At 40.7% G+C, this 13637-nt stretch overlaps 2 protein-coding genes across 3 annotated transcripts; one reads left to right on the forward strand and one right to left on the reverse strand.

Annotated features, from left to right (window-relative positions):
* Window positions 1-3311: 3311 nt before the first annotated feature.
* On the forward strand, window positions 3312-6398 carry morn4 (MORN repeat containing 4). 2 transcript variants are annotated; one of them, XM_008279740.1, is made up of 5 exons: window positions 3312-3378; window positions 5081-5195; window positions 5288-5397; window positions 5482-5656; window positions 5764-6398. In XM_008279740.1, the coding sequence occupies exons 1-4, from the start codon at window positions 3312-3314 to the stop codon at window positions 5628-5630; spliced, it is 441 nt and encodes a 146-aa protein (XP_008277962.1). In that variant the 3' UTR covers window positions 5631-5656; window positions 5764-6398. The 2 variants fall into 2 exon arrangements, with proteins under 2 accessions (XP_008277962.1, XP_008277961.1); XM_008279739.1 differs by having other exon boundaries at window positions 5482-6398.
* A 3483-nt stretch (window positions 6399-9881) lies between these two features.
* Window positions 9882-12471, reverse strand: ankrd2 (ankyrin repeat domain 2 (stretch responsive muscle)). The gene is made up of 8 exons (XM_008279772.1): window positions 12436-12471; window positions 11780-11926; window positions 11563-11670; window positions 11390-11488; window positions 11192-11290; window positions 10944-11042; window positions 10757-10855; window positions 9882-9957 (listed from the first exon to the last, which is right to left on the reverse strand). Exons 1-8 carry the CDS (start codon window positions 12469-12471, stop codon window positions 9937-9939), a joined length of 708 nt encoding a protein of 235 aa, XP_008277994.1. The 3' UTR covers window positions 9882-9936.
* Between the last annotated feature and the right edge of the window lie 1166 nt (window positions 12472-13637).

Raw genomic sequence — 13637 nt, forward strand, 5'->3', positions numbered from 1 at the left:
GCGCTCTGCTATGTGAACGCGCGCCGCCGCGTAGAGGAGGAAATCACTTCAGAGGGAAATGCCTGCAGATCTCAACAACACAGTCACTAAACCAAACAGCCCGGTTACAAAAGCGTGTAAATACATATACAAATAAATGCTACCAAGGTTTAAAACATCCAAATCGTTTTTATATATTATTTAATTTCGTAATGTAGGTTTTAAGTTCATATGTTTTGCATGTTTATATCAAATGAAATGTGGCTGAGGTATTTTCAACTCCAAGCTTAAAGGTCAGTGACTGTGTAACATAGACAGAGCTTTACTTAAAGCTGGATAACTAACAGGGCAAAGCAAGCAATTGCCCTGGGGCCCTACACCCACAGGGGCCACAAAGCCCCGGGTTAACGGTGAGGCAAGTAGTATGTGGTAGGTTGATTAAGTGACTAAAATAAATTGAAATGGTTAGGCCTCGAGGCAGGACGTGTATTTTTTACCATAGTCTGTGTATAAAAGATGGACGTAGCCTAAGGGCATGCAAAGTAAAGCCAATGTGGAAATGCCTTAAACCTGCAATCATTCTAATGGCCAGCAGGATGTTGCAAAACAAATATGGTTGTATATAAATCTATGAGATAATAATCTTGCAAAGTCAGACCGTTCTGCAACACATAATAGTCTGGCTGCACCTCATTATCATTCTGCTATAAAAACACTTTGGTTTTTATGTATGACCAGAAAATAGTGATTGACAAAAAAAAAAAAAAACATGTAGGGCTGTTTTGCTGCATTATTCAAATGTTTCAAAAAATAAAAATAAATAAAAGAGAATTTTTCAGTGCTGAAGGTTTCTAGCCTGGAGGTGGTTGTTGTTGCTGTTTCCTGCAGTGAAGGGAAACTTGAAAATGATAACATGTAGATAAGAGAAGGGCTTGCAGAAAGCTGCATGAAATGCACAGCCAGTGTAAAGCTTATACCTGCAATCGACATCCGGCGAGTCTGATTAATATTTTCTTTTTGGGTTTATGGTCTCCATCAAGAGTTTAAAGATTTCTTGAATACAACATGAGATTCAATTTGTAAATTATGATCCCATTTAGAGGAAAGCAGATGATATAGCAGGCTACCTTGTGATATGCACGTTGTCTTCAGATTCACAGTCAGATCCTCTCTTCACTCACTACTTCCAGTTTCAAAAGAGCAAGACAGCGATGGCAAAATACCAGACTTGAGGATTAAAAAGCAGTCTTCAATCCAGTCACTATGGCCATCGTTTATGAATTTTAGCAGTGCTCTCAGTATGGCTCTCATTATGGAATTTTGTGCAGACGTCGAACTCAGAGAATGACACCAACCAACTCTCTAGTATTTCCTCGAGCACCACCAGCAGGTTGACGTCTTTAGCTTTAAGTGAAATAGCTGCACAATGATAGCTGTTGGTTTGCAAAATATAGTAATGATATTTTGTACAGGCCTTCATGGTTCCCAGAGAATGAATATTAATGACTTCGAGTCTTCTCTGATGTTTTCTCTCTGCACACCTTTCACTGATCCTATGAAATATGTTGCCATCTAAGGGCTGGATTTGTTAAAAGAAAAAAAAAGGTTGACTGTGATGATCTTCTGACTTTTCCTCTAGCACCAGCCTGTTATCACTTTGATTTTCTGACCCCTGATTCAGGAGCATCATCTGATCAGAATTTCATTTTGTCACATTGTTTAATTCACGTGTTCAGTACTTATTAGCTACATGGTACAGTATGAGGATAGTGTGAGGACAGGGTGCTTCCAAAGCTTGTTGACCAACTGGCAAGGACTTCTGGTGAAGTACTGGCATCTTAATTGGATTATAAAGAACACTAACAGTTGAGCAGCCTGTTCAGTCCTTTGCGAAACTAAATTTAGTGCCATCTTACCAAGCACCATGCAATATGGAAACATTTATGCATATACACGTGGCCTGCAGAAAGCACCCAAGCAACATCAGCGGCAATAAATATCAAGAAGCTTCAGAAAAATTCCCAACAGCCTTTTATAAATATGTCTGCCACTGTCTCTAAGCTGCAGCACTCTATTCCAGTGCTGTTGTAGTTGCTGCCTTCAAGCGCTGTCGGAATTTTGACGATCCTGAACTGAAGCTCGTGTGGACGTCAACACAAACGCGACAACCAAAGGAAAAATATTTTGTAGAGACGGAATAGCTTTTCGCTAAATATGCTACGTTGAGCCCTTGTGGGTTAAATGAGTTATAAAGTAATTCAAAAGATGTGGATTTTGTTATACAGAACGGCGCTGCTCGTAATTTCGCCGCTTACGATCAGCGCGTGAATGCGACGTAGCCGGTGTTTTCATTTTACGCCCCTCCGCTCCTGTACGGTGGTTTCCATGCTTCAAAGACGACAAACGTAGTGTGCAGGTAAATTATAGCGTTAATAGGTGTTGTCGCTTTTCCCTGGTAGATGCGTTTCTATAGGTGACGGTCGATTTACACGTGCTTGTGCATTTAAAAGACAAGCCTGTTCAGCAACATGTATGTGGAGGCTGCACTGATCGACACATATTGACAGCAGAAGTTAGATATTTGCAATATCATTAGAGTGTTTCAGTCGTAGGGTGTGATGAAATATTTATTCGACGGCGAGTGCACGGGTAAAATAACACCTGCCTGCCATTCTGTAGCACCATGTTGGACTATTGGGTTCTAAAGAAAGATATTCTATAAACGAGGAGCGATAAGCCTCTGTTTGGTCCTGCAGTCGTGCTACAGTCACGTTTCTTTTGGAGAAGGCGTTACGCCCAAGTGTGCTTTGCGTCACAGCCATCATACACTGTGCAATAAACACAGTTATTGAATCAGGTGTAACTTATCTTTATCCCTTCATAAAGAGCAGCTCAAAGTGATGTGCACCTATACCCAGCTATTTTCTCACCACAAATTTGAGTAATTTTTTCCACCCTATTTGAACAGCTGGGTATTTACTTGTGAGAGCTGCATGTCCTGAAAATCAAATAAAGCCATGTGTGGACAGTTTTTATATTTCTTTACTCATCTGACATATTAAAGTAATGCTAAATTATATTAAGCTTGTGTTTTGTGAGTAACACAAAGAGCACAGGATATATGCTTTCATCACCGGTGGCATGCACACTGAGATGCACTTTTAAATTACATGAGCAAAAGATAATCAGCTCTAATAGTATGTCCTAAACAGACAGTTGCTCCCCCTCTTTGTTTGATTTGTAATCCCAAAGTGACGTGGTTTTTCTTCTAATGATAAATTGCTGGTGTCAGAGGTCAATGAGTGTGTTTGTGTGTTGAAAACAGGGGTACCATGACTCTGACCAGAGGATCTTTCACCTATGCCAGTGGGGAAGAATACCATGGCGAGTGGAAAGAAGGCAAGGCAGTCCGGCTTCTCAGTTTTAAAGAATATTTGTGCAAGCATTATCATCTTAACAGAAATGAGGCAAACTGTCACCTGTGCCTTTGGAAGTGTACACCTAGTCCTTTTACAGTGTCTGTCATTATCAGCCAAAGTGAAAGGATGTGCTGGAAAATCTAGTCAGTGTTTGTTACATAAAGTCAGGATTTAACATGTGCAGGTATTGGATAATTGCAAAAACTGAACACACCCCGTATTTCCCCACAGTATTAATAATAATTGTAACCACAGTGAATGTTATTTTGGCAACTTTCCCTGGCACATGTCTGTACTTTTCTAAAGAAATCATTTTTCCCAAACATACCTATACATGCAGTCAGCTCTGCAGCCTACAGTAGATTTTTATTATCTAAATGTGGTGTCGTGCACACATGAAGGTCAACTCTGGCCACATTTAACAAAGCTATTACTGAGGGGAGTGACACACATCTTATGGCGTTAGCTAAGGTAACAACTGAGCCACCTGCATATGGGCTTGATACTCATTAAACCATCTGTGCAGGACAAGAGAGGACATTTACACTTTTAATTTGGAAACTCCAGGGTTCCCTTAACAAAGTATAGCTGTCAGTTCCAGATTATTTTACTATATGTAGAGTCATTTGTGTTTAGATGAATAATGATTTATCATGGACAAGGTTTTCGGTTAATACATTTTCATGCAGGTGTAAAAACAATCACATGACGGGGATAGTTTGTCAAAATTTCCACGTGTGGCAAAGATTATGAGGATGCTTGCACTGCTTTGACTCTCTCACACACACATACAGCGATGCTAGTGACATGCAAGCTCAAGCTATTTAGTCAAATCCCAATTAGCTAGCATCGGTAGCCCAAGACAAACAGAGCCAGATTTACCAGCTCTGGCTTTGTCAGATCTTCTGGATTAGACTTTGGACCTGTTTGGGAAATCTTAGAGAGTCTTCTGTCAGCTGCTGTTAGGAAACCGAATAAAATAAAAACCTATGACCATCCAGGAGGTTTTATTTTGTCTTGACATGGGGTTTGTGATCATTTTCAGCTGCTTTTAAGATCAACGAAAACACAGTTTTAGCTCGTGTACTACTTCACCAGATTCACCCATTTGTTTCAGTGTAGCAATTACAAGTAAAAGTCAGTTTTAGGTGTATGTCCTGAGACATGATTATAAGCTTCAGTAGTAGATCCCCAGCTACGATGAGGGAAATGCAAGTACATTCCTTGACTGTTTTCGCAGCCTGAATCCTAAAGTAGAAATCCTCGCTAAAAAATCTGCAGGATTAGACTGCTGTAATTCTCACTGCACAGGAGGCAGATGGGACTCCTAATTCAGTAGTAAACCTTTATCTGACGGGGGTGGGAGGGTATTTAAATCCAAGCACGTACTGACTCATGTGACATATGTAGTGGTTGTACAATAAAAGTGAATATAAAACCCTGAGCCGCATTGCAAGGTTAAATGTCATGCTCAGTCAGCCATCTCTTAAAGTATGTTATTCACTATTACCAAAGAGTAATGCAGAAGGGGCTAAGTGGTTAGAGGAGGCATGGTGACACACATGTAGCTGAAATGGGCATTGGCAAATGGTATTAAGGTTATGGAGTCAAGGTTTCTTGTACATCCATCATCTGGTCAAAATTGTAGCCATTACTCACTCTGATAGTGTGGGGTTTTCCAGGTCGGAGGCATGGTGTTGGCCAGCTCAAGTTTCAGGATGGAACCTGCTACACTGGCCAGTTTGAGAATGGACTCTTCCATGGCTCTGGCGTGCTGCTTTTTACGGATGGATCCAGGTGCGTGTGCAAGAGTGAGACAAAAAGAAAGAAAGCTTTGTGCTCAGTCAAAAAGTTGCAAATGAGACCCTAATCTATTTTCATCATGTCAGGTATGAAGGAGAATTTGCTCATGGAAAGTTTCAAGGCACAGGAGTCTTCAGTCGATTCGATGGTATGAAGTTTGAAGGGGAGTTCAAAGACGGACGTGTTGAGGGATATGGTAAGTGTGTTACACCCCTGAAATAGCCTCTCCATCAGAATATCAATATTGCTTGATCATCGTGTCCTGTGTCTGTGCCTCCAGGGCTATTGACTTTCCCAGATGGAACTCATGGTGTCCCACGAAACGAGGGTTTGTTTCAAAACCACAAGCTGCAGAAGAGAGAGAAGTGTCCAGGAGTGGTGCAGCGTGCTCAGGCTTCGGCCTCCAGCGCTCACAGCCTGGCACTTTGACTGCCATGGACCCAGGAGGAGACACAGTGAGAGTTCCAGCACCTTCCAGAAGAGTCTCAGGGACGTATACATGTATACTCCCTTCCAGCTCTTCTCTCGTTGTGTCTTCTGTCACCATCATTTTCTTTTTCAGCATCTTCCTCGCTCTGCAGTGGCTTGGAATGCACATGCAATTCGACCAAATAATGGCTTTGTGGACGACTGACTTGAAAATGCACAACACCATGAAGCACACCTTTAACTTCACAAGTCGTGCAAACAGCAAATGCTGCTGTTTTTTTTCTCGTTCTGATTCTTGTGCTCATAAACAGTGTCTTAGTGTTTTACTCTAGAACAGTTAGCCTTCATATGTCAAAAAACAGAAGATGGGAGACCTCTTCTTAAATGTCATTGCACATCTTGTTCAGGAAAGAGTTCAGAAGTCTACAGACTTTAGATTTTAGCCATTAATTAGATCAATCATCCTTAAAATTGCTGCAATCTCTACAACACAGTGAAACTGAAAGATATCGTGTAATTTTTTGACATTTGACAACACTATGGAGAAAGGCTTTTATAAATGGGTCCCCATTTTGTTTTCACCATGCACAGGCATGAGAATGTACACGAACATGAACAAGCATGTTAGCAATGTGATGCACATTCTTCCTGATGGAGAGTTTTTGGTGGTAACGAACACATAATCACAACAATATGGCCACAAAGCCACCGAAGAGGACCTAAAGTTAACCACACATGGATGTAAACAATGCACTATTTAAAATACTGCAAAAATTGGCTTTACACATTTTTCACGAAGAAAGAAATGCATTTAATACACTTGTCAAGCCTCAAAAATAGAAACAGTGTGTTGATGAAAAAACACTGAATGTAAACTACATAACTTTTATTCATTTACACTCCACAGGGCACCTTTCAAGGGTCATCTGAATTAACAGTGCTGCTGCAAACTTTGTCATTCAAGGAGTCAGTTTTGTCACTGGTGTTTCTTCTCTTAGAGGATCAGTATTCACATTTGCCTTAAAGACGTTTTTTGTACAAGGGAGTAGTTGAAGCGGGTCTGTTTGAAAATCCGATGACGCACAGCACCCTCTCCTTCCCTTCCCCTGTGCAGCACTCGCTCTAAGATGTCTGTCATCCTAACAAGCTTGAGGTCTGTTTGAAGATTGCCTTCTCTCTGAGAGACACGTTGCTAAGCTGGTGCTGAGTTTTAGCTCCCATCACTCACAAGTCCAGCAAATTTCCTCTTTCCAATAAACCTTCTACCCCCGGTGGAAATCACTGCAGAGGAGTTTTAACACAGCTGGATAAGATTCTCTCAAGTTTTCCCTTATCTAGACTGACCGATCTGGATGATTAAAAAATCACTAAATGCATTGGATAGATCTTATTTACGGCAGCTGATTGAAAATAGTTACAAACCAGATATATGTTTAAGAGTATGTAATTCTAATGTACGTGTTTTGTTCTTTGAGGTATTTAAATATTTATTGTTATTGATTGTGTTTGGTCTGACTCTTCAAATGAATTGATTGGTCAGGTAGAAAATTGTGTTACCAAGTATTTTGAGGTGTTAATAATTTATTAACCACAATCACAGCTCTTCTGTGATCACAGATTAATTGAGTGTACTTGAACAGTTAATAGGCCTTACAAAGCATTATTAGACGTGGTCTGACTAGGGTTGCCGACACAGAACTTCAACCAAAGACAATCAAATGATATTGCAGGTAGGGAAGCCTGAAACAGTCAACAGAAGCTACATGTGTTTTTTTTTTCTTGCACCTGAACAATAAAGACAAATCAATGAGGACAAATCCAGTAGTGGGTTAAGTACACACACACAGAAAAATGGAGCAAAGATTAAACAGGGAATTGATGAGATATTCTGTTGTAAATATTGCTCAAGTCTCTAGACTGGGTTATTGCGGTTACTGATTTTCATTGTTGTTGTATTCAATGAAGAGAGAGAAAAAATCAATACTCAATATTGGGCTTGCTTTGAATACTCTTTCTGGTAGAACAGTGTGCTTCAAAGTACAATCAGACAGACTGAAGATAACACTAGACACGCAAAAGCAGAGCAGCGCAGGAGTTGCTACTACTACCTACAAGCACACCTCAGTGTTTGCTGTCTGCGCAAAGAGTGTAAAAGGCTGTCTTTCATATCGTCTAATAGTATTTTCCTTTTCCACGATGTCAGAGGCAACACCTGCTCATGCCTTCTTTGCCTACACACTCCTGCCTGAGTGGAACTGAATACACTAGAATTACATGTCCATTTCCAACGGAAAACAAATGGTGCTTCAGAAGCGTGCCTGTCCAGACTTTCACTTGCCTGGAAAAAAAAAAAATCATTGCCATGGTTACCTTTTTGGAGTAACAATATAATGTTGCTTTGAGTGCTCTTAGAGAAAACTACTGCGCAGTATCCCCTCATTCTACTGGAATAGGTCTGACTATGTATCACAGAGATGGTAAACAGTTCATGTGTTTAATAAAGCCTTGCAGTGAAAAAAGAAACATGCCTTTCATTGCATTTGATTTGAAATGTAACAAAGCAGTTCAATTTTAGATCATTTTGCAGGCTTTTGTGGCGTTCCAACATAAAGACTGAATTAAGGGACATTTGCAGCTACGGGAGGAAATGTAACCGTTTCATGCATAAACAGGTTCCTCCAGATTTTGGCTCCAACACAGCATGAAGCAGAAACCTCCAGCTTCCCCATCCCCCTTCTCGTTCTACAGCACTCCAGCCCTCAGCAACATCACAGCACAGCAGCATGCTGCTTGTAGTTCACATGGAATTGGAAACGACAAACCTAAAACATGCATGAGTCCAACATATTTAAGTAAGATTTGAGCCTGTTCTTGTTTCTGATATATGAACTGTTTTACTTTGGAAATATGCTGTAATATCTCTGTTGTTAGGTTGATAAAAAATACAGCAACATTTTCATGTGTATAGCTTCATATCATGCGTGGTATGTGTTCCCATTCTCCCTAACAATTAGACAGCCTTGCTTGAACAGGAAATATTGTGTGTGTCTGATAATGTATCTGAGGAGTTGCCCTCAACGAGCACTTTGGCACATAACAGAAAAACTCAGCTGCTTGCACTTTAAAACAGCATTTTACATTCACCTTATTAAAAATACAGCAGCACCACAATATTTGTTGAACAAGTTGAATGGTTTTAATGATGATCAACTGTACTTTAAAAATTACAGTCTAAGCACAGCGGCAAGTTGTTGCTTTCCCCAGCATGAATGACAAACCTCCCTCAGGAACATTTGAGCCACTGATGATACAAGGAAAATATGTCCACTGAGCTCCCGTTGAATCCCTGCCTTTAGCAGGGACATACCAGTCATCTCTGCTATCGTCAGCTGACATCTCAAACACAGTGCTACTGTGTGCTCTGGCCCTGTCCGCTGCCTTGATAAAACAAGGAGTTCTTGATGAATATTCAAACACAGCTTCTGTACATTAGCATTATTCAACTTCCAAAGGCATCCCAAATCAGATATGAAACATCCATGAGAGTGCTCCTAAGATTATAAAGCTCTTTAAAAGCAAATATCAAAAGCCTAAGGCTGGCTTAAAGATTTGAGAAATTCAGCTTTGTTTCATCATTCATATGTTTTTTTTTCTTTTTCTGTCCTTTTTAAGATAAGCAGATCATTTTAAACCCATCACACCCAGGCTGACAGATTCTGGTATCAAAGTTCAAACTAATCTCGGAGGTTTTACAGTGATGCCCTGGGAAAGCAGATTTTGATGATGAGGCGCACATTCCATCATGACTATAAAACAAAGCATATACTTAAATAGGATGTACACAACATTACAGTGAAGTTACAGGATGCAATCTGAACCTGAGGCAGATAGTCATAGCAAGTGACATTATACAGAATAGGCAGTATGAGTCAAGGCTGAATCATCAACCAAGCAAAGTGGGCACCTGTCCTGAGGCTCCAGACCACCAGAGGCCTTTAGAAGTCCCACATTCACTGTGTGTCTGGTGTTTATATTAAATGCAAAGGAACTTTATCTACTCAGTTACAGTATCAACTAAGGCCTTGTAAGATTAGCTAATTTTGTGGCATTTAGAGGAAGCCTGTGTTGACTGCCCCTCTAACAGGCTAATTTGACAGTGCTATGAGTAGATGAACAGCTTTGCACACTATTCACTCCTCTGTTGAGCTGTTTTCAGGCGACACTACTCCCACCTCCCTCAGCTTCTCCAGCCTCTGCAGGGTCTCCATGATGTCCGACTGCCATTGTTTTACCTGCTGCGATGCCGTCACTCCCTCCTGTAATCACACTGTTGCTTTGTTAGTGTGGAGTCACAGTGTGTAGAAAGTGTTGAGAAATGAGCCTGAGCGTGTTAGCTTCCTGTGTGCAACCAATAACTATCCTTTGAAGGAGTAATATTAAAGTGTAGTATAATAACAATGTATATTGCCTGCTTTTAGCTGGGCATTTTCCCTTTATTTTACAGTATGGAGAAAGGAAAGAAACAAAGTGGGTGGTAGAGGTTCATAACATCCACCAAAGCTCCCTGCGTGGAGTCAGGTTGTAGACATTGCAATTATGTGGTATGTACCTTAGCTGTTTCTGTCCTGGCTGGCATCTCAGCATAAAGACTGGAAACATTTAAACAGCCAGTGCTGCTTAGTCCAAAGGTAACAAAACCCACCCCACACCTCAAAAGATCCACCTTATATCTTGCTTATTTAATATAAAAATGTACTAAAAACACCAATTTGACATTTTATGGGACTCTGCTCAACTGTTTCTTGGCTAGTACCAGTTACCATCACCGCCTTAATTAAGAGACTCCAGAAAGCTATTGTGCACAGCCAAGAAACAGTCTGGCACATATCCCTTCATAAAACACAAATTGCAGTTTCTTTAATATATTGGTTTCCATATGGATGGAAAAAACAACAACAACTGACTTCTGTTATTTCCCCTGATTCCAGCCTTTATGCTGAGAAAACCTAAATGGCTGTTTCCTGCAGGAGCAGTGGGTGTAGTTCCAAAATGTTGAACTATTCCATTAAATTTTCATTTTCAGGCTACGCAAGATATATATATACACAGCAAGTGGCAAAACTTACATGATTTTTTATTTTTGTGTCAGCTCCCGCAGCTATGAGCAGCTTCACTATCTTGTATCTGTTGAGACGCACTGCATCGTGCAGGGCCGTGTCACCTTCCTGAGAAGAGAAAACGTATTTTTATTGTTGGTCAAATTGGATTTTTACAAAATGTAGGAGTGAAACACATTGTTGATTTGCCTCCTACCCTGTCCCTGGAGTTCATTTTGGCACCACAGGACAGCAGGTACTCCACAATGGTGGTGTGTCCTGTTCTTGTGGCCACATGCAGAGGAGTGCTGTACAGCTGCATATAGACATGAATACACACTGTGACTGGGTTATTTGTATGCAAATCCATTCATTAAGAATCAACTGTTTATCTGTAAGAGATGAGTGTGATACACAAATATGAGTTCAGGCACAGATGCAAACACAAACAAAATACACATCCACCTTATCTCTAACATTAAGGTCAGCCCCATGACTCTTCAGGGCTTTTACGACTCCTAGACTTCCCCCTCTGCAGGCACAGTGTATGGCCCTGGAGCCCAGCTGAAACATAGAAGGAGAGCGCCGTCCTATCAGTGGTGCTGTTTTTGGGCCACAAGAGGCTGGATCGCTCATCATCATCCTTAGAATCTAGCATCTTACTTGATCTTTTAGGTTGATATCGGCTCCTTTTTCTAACAGCATTTGGACAACTGCAGTGTGTCCCTCCAGAGAGGCACGATGCAGCGCTGTCCTCTTCAACTGGAGGGTTTAAGTATATTATAGGCAGAAATGCAATAAAAATGTACTTATCTGTTTTGCACTGAAAGCTCTACCTCATCCTGGGCATTAGGGTTCCCGCCATCAGCCAGATACACGTCTATTACATTCACTTTGCCTTGACTGGCTGCATTCATGAATTCAGCAGCATCCACAGGCCGTGTCTGTCCACACACAAACACATAGAAACACAGAGGAACAACAGAGGCATAGATTTAATTTTAACATCTCTGTCAGGCACATGAGACGTGCTTTCTGAAAATTGCAGCTCACCACAGGGGTTTCTACCGACACTCTGGGTGGGTAGGTTGTCTTGATCTTCTTTGTTCTTTTGCATCCCTCTGGGATATTATCTCCTGCACTTAGATCTAAAATCTCACAGTGGAGGTCCGATGAGAGTCTCCTCACTCTCTCCTCTTCCTAGCAGATAACAAAAAGAGTAGTAACGTAGAAAACACTATTAGAAACCCTAGACGAGGGAGGTGGTATTAGCTTGCAAAGCGGTGGTGCCAAGTGGGCTAAGGGGTGTTGAGAGCTGGGAATGATGGTGTTAATGTCAAAATAAATTCACAGCATAGTGCAAGATAGGCTTGGCAATAACAATAGCAGCATTCCCAGTAAAGTGCAATTCAAATGCTGTTAATATGTTTTAACATAATTTATCAGTGACATTGAATTAATGTGTGTGCAGGTGACCCATCAATAGAAATGATTCAATTCCCTGATTTTATGAATCAGGACGTTTTCAAAATTGTGGAAACAGTAAACAGAATATAACACACATTCTGCTGTGCTGTGTGGAAAAAAAAGAAGCTCCCTTGTGGTGAGTGTTAAATGATTGTTATTCTAGGAGCCATACTTAATATATTGTAAAATAATTGGGAAATCATCAGAACATTCAGTTTAGAAACAACATGTCTCTCACCTACCTGTGCTTTCTTTTTATCTCCTGTTTTATGATCCATCCTACTGGATGCCCACTGCACAATCGTTTCCGTTTCTGGCATGCAGAATGCAAAAATACAAAAAGGCGATCGATAAAGTAATTTGGGACAGCTAAAGCTATTAGATAGTGACTAATAACCTGGAGCCAAATCAAAGAAAAGTGGCTGAAAACCCAGCTGACTGCGTGTCATTTTATACAGAAGTGCTGCGAGTCCAGAGGCTTCCTGGCAGGAATGCCGAGTTCACGGTGGGACATTGTGTTACCCCAACAAACAGGTGTACGCATGTATGTTTGTGTGTGCTTGCCAACTCTACATTCTCCATCTCTCTTTCCTTCTCCGTATTTTCCTCTCTGTCATGCACGCACACGCATTCATGCACAAATACATTCAACCCTTTAGGCATGTCATGCGCTGCGGGTTTATTCATACCACAAGCTCCTGGTTTTACTCACTCCTGTAGTTGCAACAGCTTGTACTTCTCTTTTACAGCAATACAGCCCTCATAAACACACTGTTTTGGGGGATTATGCTATTTATAAAAGTTCCATTACTGTCAAGTGATACCTTGTAAGTATCGGTTTTATAGCACAGCAACAATCAATCACTTTAATTTTTCCATTAAAGTAAACCACTGAAGAGGTAAATCAAACTATACCACACATGTGCAGGAGATGTACAAATATGTTTGAGAAGCCTTCAGTGAAAATCAAGTTTTTGGGTTTTTTTTTCTTTCTTTTTCATCTTGTTGTTTTTTGCGGTTTCATAAGTCACAAACCTAAAGCGACAATCTTGTCAACTTGCAGAATAGGGCCTTGTGTATCATAATTCTTCTTCAGAATCGGTTCAAACATGTTTGGCACCAGTGTTACGACTTGCCTTTGGGTTGGGGTTTACACTGGTGGAGTGGAGTTGTAGGTGAGCTGGTGTGCTCCAGCTGCAGCGAAGACGTGACAGAGGCAGGGATTTCATATATCTACACATTCTTAGATGCAAAGTCACATCTAAGCCTTTTTTTTTTTTTTACAGGGAAAAAGGGTTTTCACAGAAAAAAAAACACTAAGTGAGTATCATCCAATGTCTTTCCTTATAATGTGTCTCTTATGTTGAACATGTTTTCTGCACACGTTGCCGTTGTTTGTGATATTTTCAGGGATAATTGTTATCAGATGGACAGTTGCACACAA

This window comes from Stegastes partitus, unplaced genomic scaffold, assembly GCF_000690725.1.
Source record: "Stegastes partitus isolate 25-593 unplaced genomic scaffold, Stegastes_partitus-1.0.2 Scaffold169, whole genome shotgun sequence".
Classification (NCBI taxonomy): Eukaryota; Metazoa; Chordata; class Actinopteri; family Pomacentridae; genus Stegastes; species Stegastes partitus.

What these genes read in the sequence shown, in the direction of transcription:
- morn4 (XM_008279739.1), top strand. Translation starts at nt 3,312, where the DNA reads ATGACTCTGACCAGAGGATCTTTCACCTATGCCAGTGGGGAAGAATAC. An exon ending in CCATGGCGAGTGGAAAGAAG is followed by an intron (nt 3,379 to 5,080) that starts GCAAGGCAGTCC and finishes GGGGTTTTCCAG; the next exon opens with GTCGGAGGCATGGTGTTGGC. An exon ending in CGGACGTGTTGAGGGATATG is followed by an intron (nt 5,398 to 5,481) that starts GTAAGTGTGTTA and finishes CTGTGCCTCCAG; the next exon opens with GGCTATTGACTTTCCCAGAT.
- ankrd2 (XM_008279772.1), bottom strand. Translation starts at nt 12,471, where the DNA reads ATGGATCATAAAACAGGAGATAAAAAGAAAGCACAG. An exon ending in TGTCGGTAGAAACCCCTGTG is followed by an intron (nt 11,671 to 11,779) that starts GTGAGCTGCAAT and finishes GTGTGTGGACAG; the next exon opens with ACACGGCCTGTGGATGCTGC. An exon ending in ACACAAAAATAAAAAATCAT is followed by an intron (nt 9,958 to 10,756) that starts GTAAGTTTTGCC and finishes ACAAAGCAACAG; the next exon opens with TGTGATTACAGGAGGGAGTG.